The sequence below is a fragment of the Toxotes jaculatrix genome, chromosome 13, assembly GCF_017976425.1.
Source record: "Toxotes jaculatrix isolate fToxJac2 chromosome 13, fToxJac2.pri, whole genome shotgun sequence".
In the NCBI taxonomy this organism is placed as follows: domain Eukaryota; kingdom Metazoa; phylum Chordata; class Actinopteri; family Toxotidae; genus Toxotes; species Toxotes jaculatrix.
Window position 1 is genome coordinate 4,268,508 of NC_054406.1, and position 13,875 is coordinate 4,282,382.

At 41.2% G+C, this 13,875-nt stretch overlaps 1 protein-coding gene across 3 annotated transcripts in view; it reads right to left on the reverse strand.

Annotated features, from left to right (window-relative positions):
- Positions 1-280: 280 nt before the first annotated feature.
- atp9b (ATPase phospholipid transporting 9B) overlaps positions 281-13,875 on the reverse strand; it is a 35,401-nt gene continuing 21,806 nt past the window's right edge. For all 3 annotated transcript variants that reach the window (XM_041053397.1, XM_041053396.1, XM_041053398.1), the window contains 15 exons: positions 13,278-13,529; positions 9,419-9,580; positions 9,038-9,130; positions 7,778-7,861; positions 7,204-7,374; positions 7,024-7,122; positions 6,827-6,916; positions 6,326-6,470; positions 5,684-5,748; positions 5,277-5,432; positions 4,989-5,053; positions 4,733-4,841; positions 4,550-4,607; positions 3,165-3,368; positions 281-2,167 (listed from right to left, as the gene is read on the reverse strand). In XM_041053397.1, the coding sequence (XP_040909331.1) occupies positions 2,031-2,167; positions 3,165-3,368; positions 4,550-4,607; positions 4,733-4,841; positions 4,989-5,053; positions 5,277-5,432; positions 5,684-5,748; positions 6,326-6,470; positions 6,827-6,916; positions 7,024-7,122; positions 7,204-7,374; positions 7,778-7,861; positions 9,038-9,130; positions 9,419-9,580; positions 13,278-13,529 (1,890 nt within the window). In that variant the 3' untranslated portion in view covers positions 281-2,030. The remainder of the gene's footprint in view (positions 2,168-3,164; positions 3,369-4,549; positions 4,608-4,732; positions 4,842-4,988; positions 5,054-5,276; positions 5,433-5,683; positions 5,749-6,325; positions 6,471-6,826; positions 6,917-7,023; positions 7,123-7,203; positions 7,375-7,777; positions 7,862-9,037; positions 9,131-9,418; positions 9,581-13,277; positions 13,530-13,875) is intronic.

The window sequence follows — 13,875 nt, forward strand, 5'->3', positions numbered from 1 at the left end:
AATTTACAGTATCTAAGGTTTCTTAAACTTAATAATAATGCTGCAGCTGATGAGATATATGATTTTTGGTACACTCAGGAGTATGCTTCATGTTTTGTTTGCAGCTTCATTGACAAAACTTGGAGCAATGCTCCTTTATACACACTTGCATCCTGACTCTGTCAGTAACTAGTCTCTCCCTCCATCTAGTGGCCATATGATGAATTTCAGGATTGGTTAAAATCCCGACAGTCTTCCATTTGTGCCAGAAAATACAGAAACTGCAAAGTTTTTGGCATCTGTCTTTTGTTTTTATTACTCATTAACCAATAACTATATTATAAATAACAGTTAGAAATTTCAGTGTGGGACATGGAAAGCAAGTTCACAAGAAAGAACAATTTATACAACAACACAGACACATAACGGAGATGTCAGCAGAAAACATAAGAATCAACGTTTGGAATTGCTTCTTGTAAGAATGTAAATCACCAATTCAAACCCTTAATGCAATTTGCATTAAAGTGTTGCAGTCACACCAAGTCTTTCCCAAATAACTACATCCACTATTCGTCTTTTTTTCTTATAGTATAGCTACATTTCGCAGTATGGTTGCCACAATTTCAACAAAATAATACAGCTGTGTTTAGGAATTATCAACCTGAGTTTAACTCAATTATGATTCAGGAAAAAAAAATGACAACCTGACTAATAAACATAGCTAAACTACATACATTTAACACATCAGTTTAACTTTCTCCCACTGTGCTTAACACGTGCTTAACACTTAAGAGTACATGGAGTGAATGATAAAACTCATTCTCTCTTAAAAAGAGCTGAATGTCAATGTCCACCACAGGCCAAAGTCACGCAAATGCCCACGGGAGTCATATTGTCAATAAAGGCCTAAAATTGCACAGCCATCAGTGTGTTTCACGGCCCTTCGTTGTGACTTTTAAAGTAGTTGTACCATCATGAAAAATGTCCGAGAAGAGCAGCAGGATTCGAGCTCCCGAAGTTCAGATGCAGCTCAACAGGTAACAAACCAAAAACACTAACCACACTCTCGGACTGATTGTTTAACATCCGGTGCTGTGAGATGCGGCTTCGGTACATTAACATACATCACGGTGAGGCACAAAGCGAGCTGCCATGACCCGGCAGGAGGACTGGTGGCCACCGACAGACTTTATCAAGGCCAAATATGCAGACAGTACAACATTTAATGCTGCTTTGGAGTGCTGGTTTTAAACTACAGAGATGACAGCCTGATGGTGTCGTTCAGTGTAAAGGACACGCAGCAGCAAATGCACAGAAGTTCAGCGTGAAGCCAGTCCCAGGAGGTCTGGACAAATCCTGGACAAATGCTCAGCATTTTCTCTCTGAAAGTCGTTGTAAATGATCTTATTTTTGGTTAATGCACATTTGTACAAGAGTTAAATGCAGTGAGGTTTACATTGACAGCTGCAGTAATCAAAGCTGCATGTAAAGGCTTTATTTACAGTAACATAGGAAAACATTAAATTATTATTTTTTTAATCCCTACTCAACACTGTTTGAGGATGCAGGCCAGCAACTGCAATTAATACCTATAATAAAAAAAACAACACTTAAAAAAATCTGAACTCCATTTATAAAAATCTAAAGATTGACAGAAATGCATCAGTATAAAATGACACTGATCTGTTGATGAATGCTTTAAAACAAAAGAAGGCAGAATGACCCTTTCTGACAAAACAGGGTCAAGTGTGTCAGGCCTTCTAAGTCCAGTCACTTACGCCATTTCACTTTCTTCTCATTAGTGGCAAAATCCATCCTTCTGTAGTCTTTTACCATGTGCTCCGTCTTTTCAAGTAATTCCAAGTCTCAGTGAAATAAATCCAAAGAACATTTATTTAATATTCTTTCCATTCTCGATTGTGCCAGTGGTTCCGTGACCACAGCAGGTCACCCGTCCATCACTGAGGATCAGTGAGTAAAAAAAGTGCTGAAAATAGAAGGTTCAGAGAAGCACGAAACTACAAAACAAATGCGGGTATTGCAAGTTTGGCTCATGAGGATAGTTTGGAGTAGCTCGGTGGCGAAAACTTGCGCTTCAGGTATTTGATAATGTAGAGAGGAAGACAGCTAACCAGCGTGATGGCCGACACCTTCCACAGGAAAGGCCAAGTCGTGATGAACGACAAGTCTGGGAGAACAAACAGAGAAACACCCGCTTAGTCACACATGTCGCGCTGTTGGTGTTGTTGTGATTGAGTCAGCATCACATGATCATAAGAGTTAAAAACAACAATTTGTCACAACATGAGTTAAAATGAGAACTAAACCGTGGAATAAATGGCATGAGACGACAAAGACCTGCAGTGAGTTTGACTTTAAAACACTCAAATGAAACAGGCAGCGACGACACAATAAATATCACTGAAACATACAGAGTGTAGAGAGAGAGATGCAGAGAGATGGATCGGGGAATGGATTTAATGTACAGGCTGCACACCTACCAAGAAAAGCTCCAAAGGAGACCCTGCCTATGCCTGTTGGCCACATACAGAAGCAAAGGGAGTGCAGCAGAAACAGAGTGAGTGCAGCACGAAAAAACATTTGGCAGTGAAGAGAGAAACACAGAGGGACAGAGAGAAGAAGAGGAGGGAAGCAATAAAAGCACGGAGCTGAAGGCTGAACTACCGCACAACACCTAGGTGCCAGGTAGCATTACATCAAAGTCAACAGAAAGCAGGTGCAGTGGAGAAGCCTGAGGCCCCTTGAAGTGCTCAGTCAATTCAATCCTGGACCTAACAAACCAAAAAGTAAAGTTATCCTTCCACTGCACTGAAGGTTCACTGGTGGTTGGAGTAAATAAACATGAGAGAAGGTCAGAAAGTCTTAGTCCATTTTTCAAGCAGTAATACCAAACATCGCCTCATTTCAGATTCTCAAAATGAGGATCTGCTGCTTTTCTGAGTCACACAATCACACAAACGTGAAGACCTAACCTTGGGTTCTGGGAAAATGTGAACCTTTTCTCTACTTATGGACAAAACAATTAACTCATTAATAAACAAATGTAATCTGATCTTGAGCAACATTGTTCATATTTGTTTCCGGCTCATGTTGGAGAGCATGTCAAAGATAAAAGATCATATATACAAAACCTCTGAGAAAAAAAAACAAAGAGCAGTACCTACCAAAATACTCGTTGAGGAAGGCGAGCGAGGCGAGGTAGCAGCCAAGACTGAAGAACTCGGCCACCACCATGAGCCAGTGCCAGGTACGAATCGTCAGCGCCACCATCAGCAGCTCCGTCAGGATGAGTGCTGTGAAGGAGATGGCGACCACGTGTACGAACTCCGACTCGAACAGCACCAGCGCGCCGTACATGAGGATGCCACCTGGTGGCGCCAAAGGAAACAAATCAACCCAATGACATTTAATCCAGCCAATGAAGTTTCTGCGCTTTAGAAAGTGGAAATATCTGAAGTGGATCAATGTCACGGGTTGGTTCTGGGTCGGGACAAGAATTTCCCTGCTGGATTTTTTTTTTCCTTTGTCAACGGTAGCTATGCATCAAATAGCTCATGTTTGTTTTAGTCTGTTTTTATCTAGTAGCTCAGAAGTGACCATCAGATACACTCAAGTGTACAAAAATACTTAAAAACACTTTATTCTAACTGTTAAATTTTAATAGTTATCTTCCATGTTGGACTGGTCTTGATCCAAAGTAACCTTTGAGAAAACAGAATCTGACCCACGTCATAGTTTCACCCACTGGGTGGAACTGACTGACTGGGACACTGAGTTGAGGACTGATGTGTCTGGAGATAAGGGCTGATTCAATAACATTATTTAAGAGAATAAAAGATGCACAATGTGCTCTAGTGTGTCTCAGTCTGGTAAACGTCTTTAAATGTTCAGACACTCACTCATCTCTTGGTGCCTACTGTATCCTGATAGCCTCTCATTTTATCATAACGCTACGCAAATTGAGCTTAACAGCCTATAACTGATCACATAATTACTTTTTCATACAGTCTTCATACAGTGCATTCCAGCGAGTCAAACTCTGAAATAAATTAAGTTAGATTGGTACTTAATATTTTCCTCCTGTACCGTTGTCCTCTCATATCGTCTTCACTTTTTTTTTTTTTTCCACAGACCCGGTATTGGCCTTTAATTAAAAACCTCGAGCTGTCAGGAAGTCACGCTTGAGCAGGAACATAGATCTTTCTCACACGCTGCATGGCTTAGCGATTACAGAAATATCGATTTACTGGACAGACAAAAGCCTGCATGTAAAAGCGGATGGTGGTTGGAAACCTAAGATACTGAGAAACTGACTATCTGAGAGTTTGAAGGGGCCCAGGGACCTTGGTATTAGACACAGTAGAAATGATGAAATGGTGGTTGAAGAGTTGCTTTGACAGTTGCCAATGTCAGACCGGTCGTACTTTAAAGATACTGCCATGTTGTAATTGTCTCGGTTAAAACCCCTCAAGTTATTTTGATTTAACTAATGTTTTCATTTGCAAATGATGGTCAAATATAACTTTCAGAAAGAGTGTGTGCACCTTACCTTGATACACACTGATCAAAACCCAGATGAGGAAAGTCTTGAAAGATAATGACCGTCCCTGAAAGAGAAAAACATCATCAATGAGTGCAACTGTACTCACACGGTATGAGAAGCTAACAGCCATTAGGGGAATAAACCAAAAAGGATAAAGGAAGCACGTAAATTTTGAAAGGGAAACTATACCTTTGTGAGGTCTTTATAAAGCTCTGGGTAGAGCAGAGCCATCTCCGGCTTCACATCTTGGTCCAGAACCAGGGAGAACACCGGAAACATGGTGTAGATAGTGGCATACCTGCACAGGACAGAGTGGCGAGCAGAGAAATGAGATGGAGAGGATGGGAAACAAAACACCATGTTTACATTATCAAAGATATCCACACACGCGTCGCTGTGAGGCTGTGACACTGTGATGATGATTGTTTTTGGAAAAGGCACATACCCCACCATGAGGAAACCCTGGTACAAGGGCACAGAGGCAAAGAAGAATATGGAAGAGAAGACAGCCTGAGGATAGGAAACAGAAACGGTGTCATAAAGTTAGTGAGTTATGAATTTTACTGTCCACAGTGTGGATATTTAATTAAGAGCAGACATTAAGAACATGACTTTAAAAGACATGGTTATAAAAAAAATCTTAAAAATTCTGAAAACATTGTGTTACATCATGAACTGATACACAATCTAATTTTACCTACATTCAACAAAACAAGCTTTGTCCGTGTTTTACCTGCATGGTGGAGATGATCATGCCTCTGTGCATGACAAACTGACCCAGTGCTGCCGAGCGCTTGTAACTGTTCCTGCCATGAACCATGAGCAGGCGACCAATGTGCTTAAACTGAGTGATGGAGAAGTCTGCGGCCAGGGAGGCTTGCTTCCCTTCCTGTCCGGAGAAACAAACATGTACAAAGACACAATGCCTCTGCTGAGTTGTACATGACATCTGACCTTCAGAGAAAATATCATTACACCACAAATTTGCTGTAGCAGAACAAGTACAGACTGTTTCATTAGTAACTTAACTGAGGGCTTATTATGTTTAGACTATATCAGTGTCCCTCTGACTGAATCAGGTAATAGGGCCTAATCCTGAGGTCATTATGAAAAAGGTCTGTGGTCACTTATGTGTTTTACCTTTCCTTCGATTCCAATACCACAGTGTGCTGCCTGGATCATGCTAACATCATTCCCTCCATCACCTGCCCCAAAATAGAAAAAAAAAAAAAAAACACATATAAAAAGAGCTGCATATTATTTTACAGTGTATGTTTTAGGACATGAAAGTAAGAGACAGTGACAGCGGTACAGTAGGTGCTTCTCTTACTGAGCTTTGGCTGCCATCTTGTGGATGAAAGAAGTAAAAGTAGAAGTGTAAAGAAGTATTTATACTCTTTGCTCTGGTGTCTGTCTTCGTAGTGAGTGCTTGTACATCTTGATTGGATGCTTTTTCAGCACCATGCTCAACATTTTGCAGTTAAATAAACGCATCTGGGATATGACAGAACAGTAGTTGGTCTATTAAGTGTCTTGCCCTGGAGCAGTTTCAAAGTAATGACCAGTTCACCTTCCTCAAGCCGTCAAACAGACTACTGAACAATCCACTGGACTGGTTGTTTAATTAATTTGTCCAATGGATTGTTTTACACCTTGTCTAATACTGTGCTCCCTAAAGGACTGAGCTCCATCAACACAGACATTTTTCCCACTGAAAGAGTTTCCCAGGCCAACAACCGCCCGGGCTTGTAATGCTGCCTCCACACATCTGTCAAGACTCACCTATGGCACAGGTTCTGTTGGCTGTGTGCTGCTGGAGGAGTGTGACAATCTGGGCCTTCTGGGTCGGGGAGCAGCGACAGCAGACCACCGCTGGACACTGACACGCCAGCTCCACAAACTCATGCTCGTAATACCTCAAACACACCTGCAACACCACGAAGAAAAGGACACAAAACATAGTTTACTGGACTCTTACAGGTGTATTTATGTGTTTTCTTGCTATATATCAATCAGACTACAACTTGTCAAATATTTTATACTAATATAAAATAAAACAATTATCAGTTTCCCTTCAAACAAAAACATAAAACTCCTGCGATGCTGTTATAAAAAAAAATTTCTTTTCTATTTTCTTTTTTTACTAAAGGCCTTGGTTGAACTCCAAAGTGTTAGTTTTGGCTGAGGAGTACTATTTATTCTCTCATCGCCTGTTTGGCTGCATCCTCAGCATCATCTGTTGTAAAAGGAAACGTCACTGTGTGCTGTGTTGTGTTGTAGTACCTCTAAGGAGTCTCCAGAGATGACCAGAGCACAGTCATGTTTCCTTCTGAAGGCATTGAGCTCCAGATGGGCCTCTCCTCTGTTTGAGACCTGCTCAAGAGCCACACAATACAATTAGCCACAAGAATATTCAGGCGCGTTATGATAAAGCACTGGGGACCAGTAAAACAGACAAGAGGCCAAGTAAAACAGCGTACTGGCTTGAAGACGTGGATGTCTTGGTTTCTGGAGACCAAATGTGAGCTTTTGGCGATGCATGTGGCCGTCTCAAGCTTGTCCCCCGTCAACATCCAAATCTAAGAAAGAAGAAACCAAGATCAGCATACAGGTAGACTGAAGATTTGTGTTTGTTTGTCATCGTTATTTTCCATGCTGACCTTGATGCCAGCGTTCCTGAGCAGCTCCAGTGTGGGCCTGACATCTGCTTGTAGCTGGTCTTCCACACCGGTCAGACACAGGAGCTCCATCTCCCTCTCTAAGCTCTCCACCACTGCTGCGACCTTCAGGGCTCGGTCATGGATGCTCAGCTTTGCCTGGTTGTAGCGATTCTGCACAGAGAGGGAGGAGAAAGTGTTTCAAAATAGGGAATTTGCTGACGCTAAAAGATAAAACCTATTTGCAACTTAAGCAGAGGAAACAAGCAAAATAAGAAAAATGGGCTGTCCATTTCACACAGCATATTCACATATGGACGTCCCAAGAGTTGCAAACTTAGTGAGACCTTGATACGGAAGAGTTCCCCTTTAAGGATGAGAGAATTTAAGCAAGTGTATGAAATGAGGAATAAAAAAAATCCCAGACAAAACACAGTCCGATGTTGATATTCTACTCATATGTCACCCAGCTCTAGGTGCAATTCAGAAAAGTAAACAAAAGAGATTTATTGAAGGAATATGAGCAGACAGTACGTAGAGCAGGATGAAAGGTTTGTACATTTGGGTTCATTCACACCTCAAAGTCTTGATACTGCTCCTCAGACAGAGACTTCTTCGCCACCACCAGCGTCCTCAGGCCTTCTCTGGCCATGTTCCCACACTGACAGAAAGGAGAGGACGATGTTAGTGAGCACTTTAAACTTCAAGCATTTCTTTGGAATGCTTTATTTCTCAGCTGAATTTAAGGATCGGGGTTATTTAAAATAAATATTCACGTATGTTTAATTATGTCTTCAATCAAATATAGGGCAGAGCATCTATTCTATTAGAGCAGCTGCTGTATAAGTACACCATGTACAGTAAAGTCAATAGCAGCATATTGTTACCAACACCAAAAGGAATCAATATTGAATAACATCGCCTCTGGTGAAACTCAGAGGACACAGTAAAACAAAGGCATGGATGGCGGTTTATTTTTGATATGAAACACCAATGGGGCGAATCTGCCCTGTTGATTGGTTATTGACAAGCAGAGTAACTGTAGCGCCGGCTGATCCGACAGCGGAATATTACAGCCAACAGGACATCGTTAGCACCATTGTTCAAGAATATGACATACTGTAATTACTTCAACTTTATCTAGGTCACTAATTAAATCAAAAGCTGCCCCCGGTGCTAAATGACTCAATAATGCCAATATAATTATGAACATATGCACACAAGACCTTCGACCACTAAACTGGTGTAGGCTCAGCCTGTTGATTTCTCAATGAATGTCCTGATTAGAAGAGGTTATTGGACAAAAAATAACCGCTATTTTTCCATTTATCTGTTGTTCATGCTAGTACATGTTACCAAAGTTTTCAGTTTTTCATTTTGCTAACACTTTTGTCCAAAGTGGCTCATTTTAAGGGAGGGAAAAAAAAGGACTCATGGTCTTGCTAAAAGATTTCCATGAAACAGTCCCTGTTTATACGCCATTTAGCAAATATATCTTTTAGCAATGGCCTTTCAGTGTATTTACATTCTATATATAATAGTTCTCATTGTTCTACACCATTCCTGCCTCAACATGCATGAGAGATTCGTGTTTCTGTTTTTAATTTCATCGAATCATTTTCTGTTCACTCCCTCAGCTGTATCAGAGCTCTGTGAAGTTACTACTAATACAAACCAAACACTTCCTACTGCTGCTGCTTCACATTAAAAGCCTTAATGCACTTGGCAAAACACTGGGTCATTTATTGTGAAGCTGTCAAATGAGTTTAAGAGGAAACACGATTGCTGATGCACAAACTGGCAGTAAGGGTTCAAATATCTGACTTTAAGCTGTTACCTCTTCTTCCAACCAATCATTATACTGGACGATGCTCGCCATGGCAACATCAGCACCCTTCATGTAGAAAGTAATGTCTCCCGTTGACTCCTCCTAAATCAAAACACAAATGACAATTAGAGCATTTCCTGTGCTATTAAATCCACTGCTGCAGAAACAGCAGAACAATACACTGCTACACAAATCATCATGCGTTTCTAGTTTCTGTGCTAGTTACTTCACAACAGTGATAATGGGCTTGACACTAAAAGGTAAATAAAATAAAAAACAGAAAATGCTGAGGCCTGACCTAAATGGTGACTAAAACACATGATTCAGTGACAAACAGACCACACAGAAAGCAGCATCCACAGATAATACTGTTATGCATAAGGTCCGCACCCTGACAATGATGCCCATCCTTTTGCTCTCTGAGGTGAAGGGAAAGATCTGCAGGATGTAGAAGGACAGAATCTGTCCTGAAGGCGTCTTCAGCTGCAGGGAGGTCAGGTCTCTGTTCACCAGGGTCAGGCCGACGCTCTCTGTCCACCGCACCAGCGCCACCTGAGGAAAACATACAAATACAACAGGCTCACACAACTGTAGATGTCCATAAACTATGACATGTTGGCCCCTCCTGAAAACTCTGATTTAAAAAAAAACAAAAAGTGTGATGGATTTCAGATCGCAAAAGTGTATCTTCTGTAGCTTGTACTGAAACAACACAAAAGGAAAAGGACTGGAGAGATATAACACATCTGCCGCAGATTAAATCCATTTTTATGCAGTATTCTGGCGTCTCGGATAATTAATCTTACATTACGGTTAAAGTAATTTTATGATACAATGGTACATTTCTTGATACTGACAAAAATATGATAGGATTTTGGAAAACATAAATGAGTCTCTTCCACATACCAAAAAAAAAAAAACAGTTTAATGAGGAATAAGGAAGAAATATAATTAAAAAAAAAAAAGCTGAGTAGACATGAAGACCATAAGCTGATTTAACCTAATTTCACTTTCTGTGGAAAGACAAGGCATGAGAGAGTTAGTTACGGTATCTCCAAAGCTGCTGAGCTCTTCTCATTCAGCTCCAGATAAGTGTTTTTCTGTTTCTCTTTCCTCTTTTTCTCCTCAGCAGGAACTGCGGCCCCCGAGTGAGCGTTCAGCTGCACACGACTCAATTCTCAATGGGTTCATTTTCAATTTGCTCACTCAAAGGTTGTTATTATACTCTGACCTACAAATTGGAACGTCCTGGTAATACCACATCATTTCTCCTGCTCCCCCTTTGAGCTCCGTAAAAAGGGCTGTCTATATTTACTTAACACACATCTGTGTGTCATTATGCTGGTGTGTGTGTGTGTGTGTGTGTGGCTACGCACACGCCATGTGCAGAGGATCCTAAACCTAGCTCTTCAATCTACTTTATCAGCTCTACTATTTAAAGCTTTGTCAACATTAATACAAACGGCACATGAATCATGCGTCACAACAGTAATAGAAAAGACTGCTGCTGACCACTTTACGACAACGGCAGATTGGCTTGAACAACCTGATCAATCATTTCGACTGTGTTCACAACGTTCCAGTGATCATGTAAATCACAGTGGCAGCACTGCCTTTAAAATTAACAGCGGCTAAAGCATGTCATGATGAAAATGGACCCTTAACAGTTAAATTCTTCTTCTATAATGTCAGTGGCAATACAAGAGTTACACAGTTTGAAGCAGTGATTCTATCTTTGATGCTATAATCTCTTCATCCGTGATGCAGTTTCTTGTAAGAGTCCACGCCGAATTACTCATTACAAACAGCAAAACAATCTAAATCTTCTGGGTGAGGAATGAAAAGGGTCTAGCATAAACCTCCAAGCACCACAAACGACCAATGTGACAACACTTGAAGAGAAAAAGCAAAAGAAAAGCAGAAACCTGAGGGTGGAAGGCTAAGTATTTGCTGTTTGAACATCTTGTGACAAACGGTGTGCAAACATACCTCCATCACTGACAGACAGCAAGTTTACATTTTTGTGGAAGCACATAATTTCTGTGTACAGCAGAAAAATAAACAAGAGAAGGCAGCTAAAAACAACATGAGAAGGAAGAGACCATGACAACAGGAGAACACAAGGGCCAACTGGAATGGCACTTTGGAATATGCAGAAAATCTTGGCACTCATTCTGAAAACTTTCAAAATTGTTTTTATTGTGAAATATAGTCTTATGTTATTATTTACCTTTTTTTTTTTAAATGGGTATTTTTCCCATATGTTCGAAGATTAAACTAAATCAACAGTTTTAGACAGACAAACAAAGTGAACTTCAAATCCTTTTTAACCCTTACCTTGAAGGCTACATCAAACTTGCCACTACAGAAAGTTGAGCTGTTACCGCAGTGGGTCAGTATCACCCCAACTATGAATGATTAAAACATGGCGTCGTTTTGTTATTTTGGGCAATCGTATGCTGATTCCTCCTGAATGCCTGGCAATCACTTCAGAGGGTAAATGTCAGGCCTGAAGAAATTACACTTTATATGACTTTTTAAGATACTGTCATTCTCCCTCATGGTACATAGCATATGTCTGATATACTCACTGAGGCTGCCAGTTACATCCAATTGAAAATGATAAAGCACCCACTTCCCTGGACATGGCAGTCATTAAAGGCTACAGTCAAATGCTCTTGTCTGATATTACGAGGGTCAAAGGTTATAGGAGGACTCCGTTCGACTCCGCTGTCAGATGACCCCTGTTCTGACCTCAGCGGCCGGGCTACTTCATCTCCTTAATGATGGCTCATTACATTAGAGAGGCTGAGGAGAGAGCCAGGGCCAAACAAACTATCACTAACAGAGGTGCAGTGGCCAAGATCTGATGCAGCAGTCAATGAGACTGAGCAGAGAGCGATGAGGAGAGAGAGAGAGGGAAATAAAAGGATAGAGAAAGAACAAAGAATGTAGTAGAAGGGGAAGGGAGAGCTCCACCAACAATCACAGACCTCCACCTCTCATCGTCTCTGAGAGAAAATTAAGTATTGATCAATCCAAGCAGTGTGAGACAATGAAAGGGGGGGGGGCGGCAGAGAAGAGTGAGCAGAGATATAAATAAATATATACATCAACTTGGGGGAGGAGGACAGGCAGGCAAAATGGAAAACGGAGATTTATCTCTCGCCACCTTTTTATCTTCATTTTGACTGCTAGACTTGGATGGGGTTTGACAAAAAGTATGCAAGTCTCACAAAGGCTTTATGGAGCCTCACATGTTATGGGTGATAAACATGTCAGCAGTCTTGAACTGGGCGGGTATGGGAAGATGAACTCTCCTTCAATATATGCTTAACCACAAATACTGACTGAAACGTTTCCTGATCAAAATCTTTCCCTGTGTTCCCAGTATTTGATTATCATAAACATTTGCCTTGAATTTCTTTATTGATAAATCTGATAGAAGCATTAGAAACATTTATGCTAAAAGTCTTGAGGAACCTCAGTCATAAAAGCTCCAACTCTTGCGTTACACGGAGAAACAGCCAGAGGAAAGAAAGCTATGGAAATGCCTTTGGGGATCATTTTTATGCTGCATTCTTCCCTCAGTTGGAGCAGTAAATTCTGAGGAAGCAAATACAGACGATTAAATAGCTTAACCTCCACCAGGAGTTCATGACCTCTGACTTTCTGTCCATGAAATGACTATTATGACAAACCAGGGTTATTTAGGATCACCAGTAAAACATTAAGACAGAGAGGAAACTGCAGAGGAGGGGCCTCCATGTGGTGGTTCACAGTTTGTCTCTCTGGTTTGAAAACATCGTAACCGAAAAACACGATGGCTGAGAAAAGAACTGCTGTATCAGAGTGATATGCAAAGTGCAAAACTGATCAGAGAGGGAAAATTCTCAAGAAAACTGATCTGAAACCCCTTGAAATATGTCAGATAGCAAGTAAAAAGAAAAATTTCTCTTTCAGCATATTTACATATGTATATATAGTAACATGTTCCCCAACAGATCTGTCACCGAGTGCCGAAACACAGGTTTTGTTAAGTGTAGCACATAGTTTGGGTCTCAATCCTTTGTTTAAGGGCACTGAACCCACTGAACACCATTTAACCAGCTTGTTATGAGTCGCCAGCTGATCTATATTCTGGACTCTGGGGCCAACTTTTTTTTTTGGTCCATTTTCCTTTTAACTGCTGTTTTCTATTCAAGCTGGAAGTGCTAAAAAATAAAAGTTCACTGTATCTCATATCTACCTCGTCAGGGCTGGAGGCCTGGTAGGTGCGGTTATCATCGCTGAAGTCCTGGTCGGCCTCGGCCGACTCTGTCTCTCCATTTACGCCGGCATGTGACTCGTAGACGGGCGTGACGTTGTGGCACAAGGCGATGGCCTTCACAGCCTCGTGGATGCGGCTGCTGACACTCTTACGAACCTTCGGGCCAGACGTCTGGGTCTTCCGCGATGGAGTCGAGCCACTGGTGCTACTGCTGGAAGGCTGGGAAGTCACCTGAAACAGCAGCAAACAGTGTGAGCACTGGGTTCTATTAATGATCTGTGACTTAAAAGCACGCTGTTTCAGTCCCCGTATATTTAACCTGAGCGCAGTTAGACTAATTATTTAGGAGGGTTGTGTCCCAAATCTACAAGCAGCAAGTTTTATTGATGATCAGTTAAAGGTGTGTAAAGAAACTACAAACTTTCCTTAACCAGATTTAGCTGAATATACCCTCTTTAGATGTAGACTTTCTATTTCAAATCTTGGGGCCTGACCAGTTGTTTCCTCACTATAGGATCCCTGCAGGTGACAGACTTCTACATCTAATCCCACACACTTGCAGCCCATTCACTCTGAC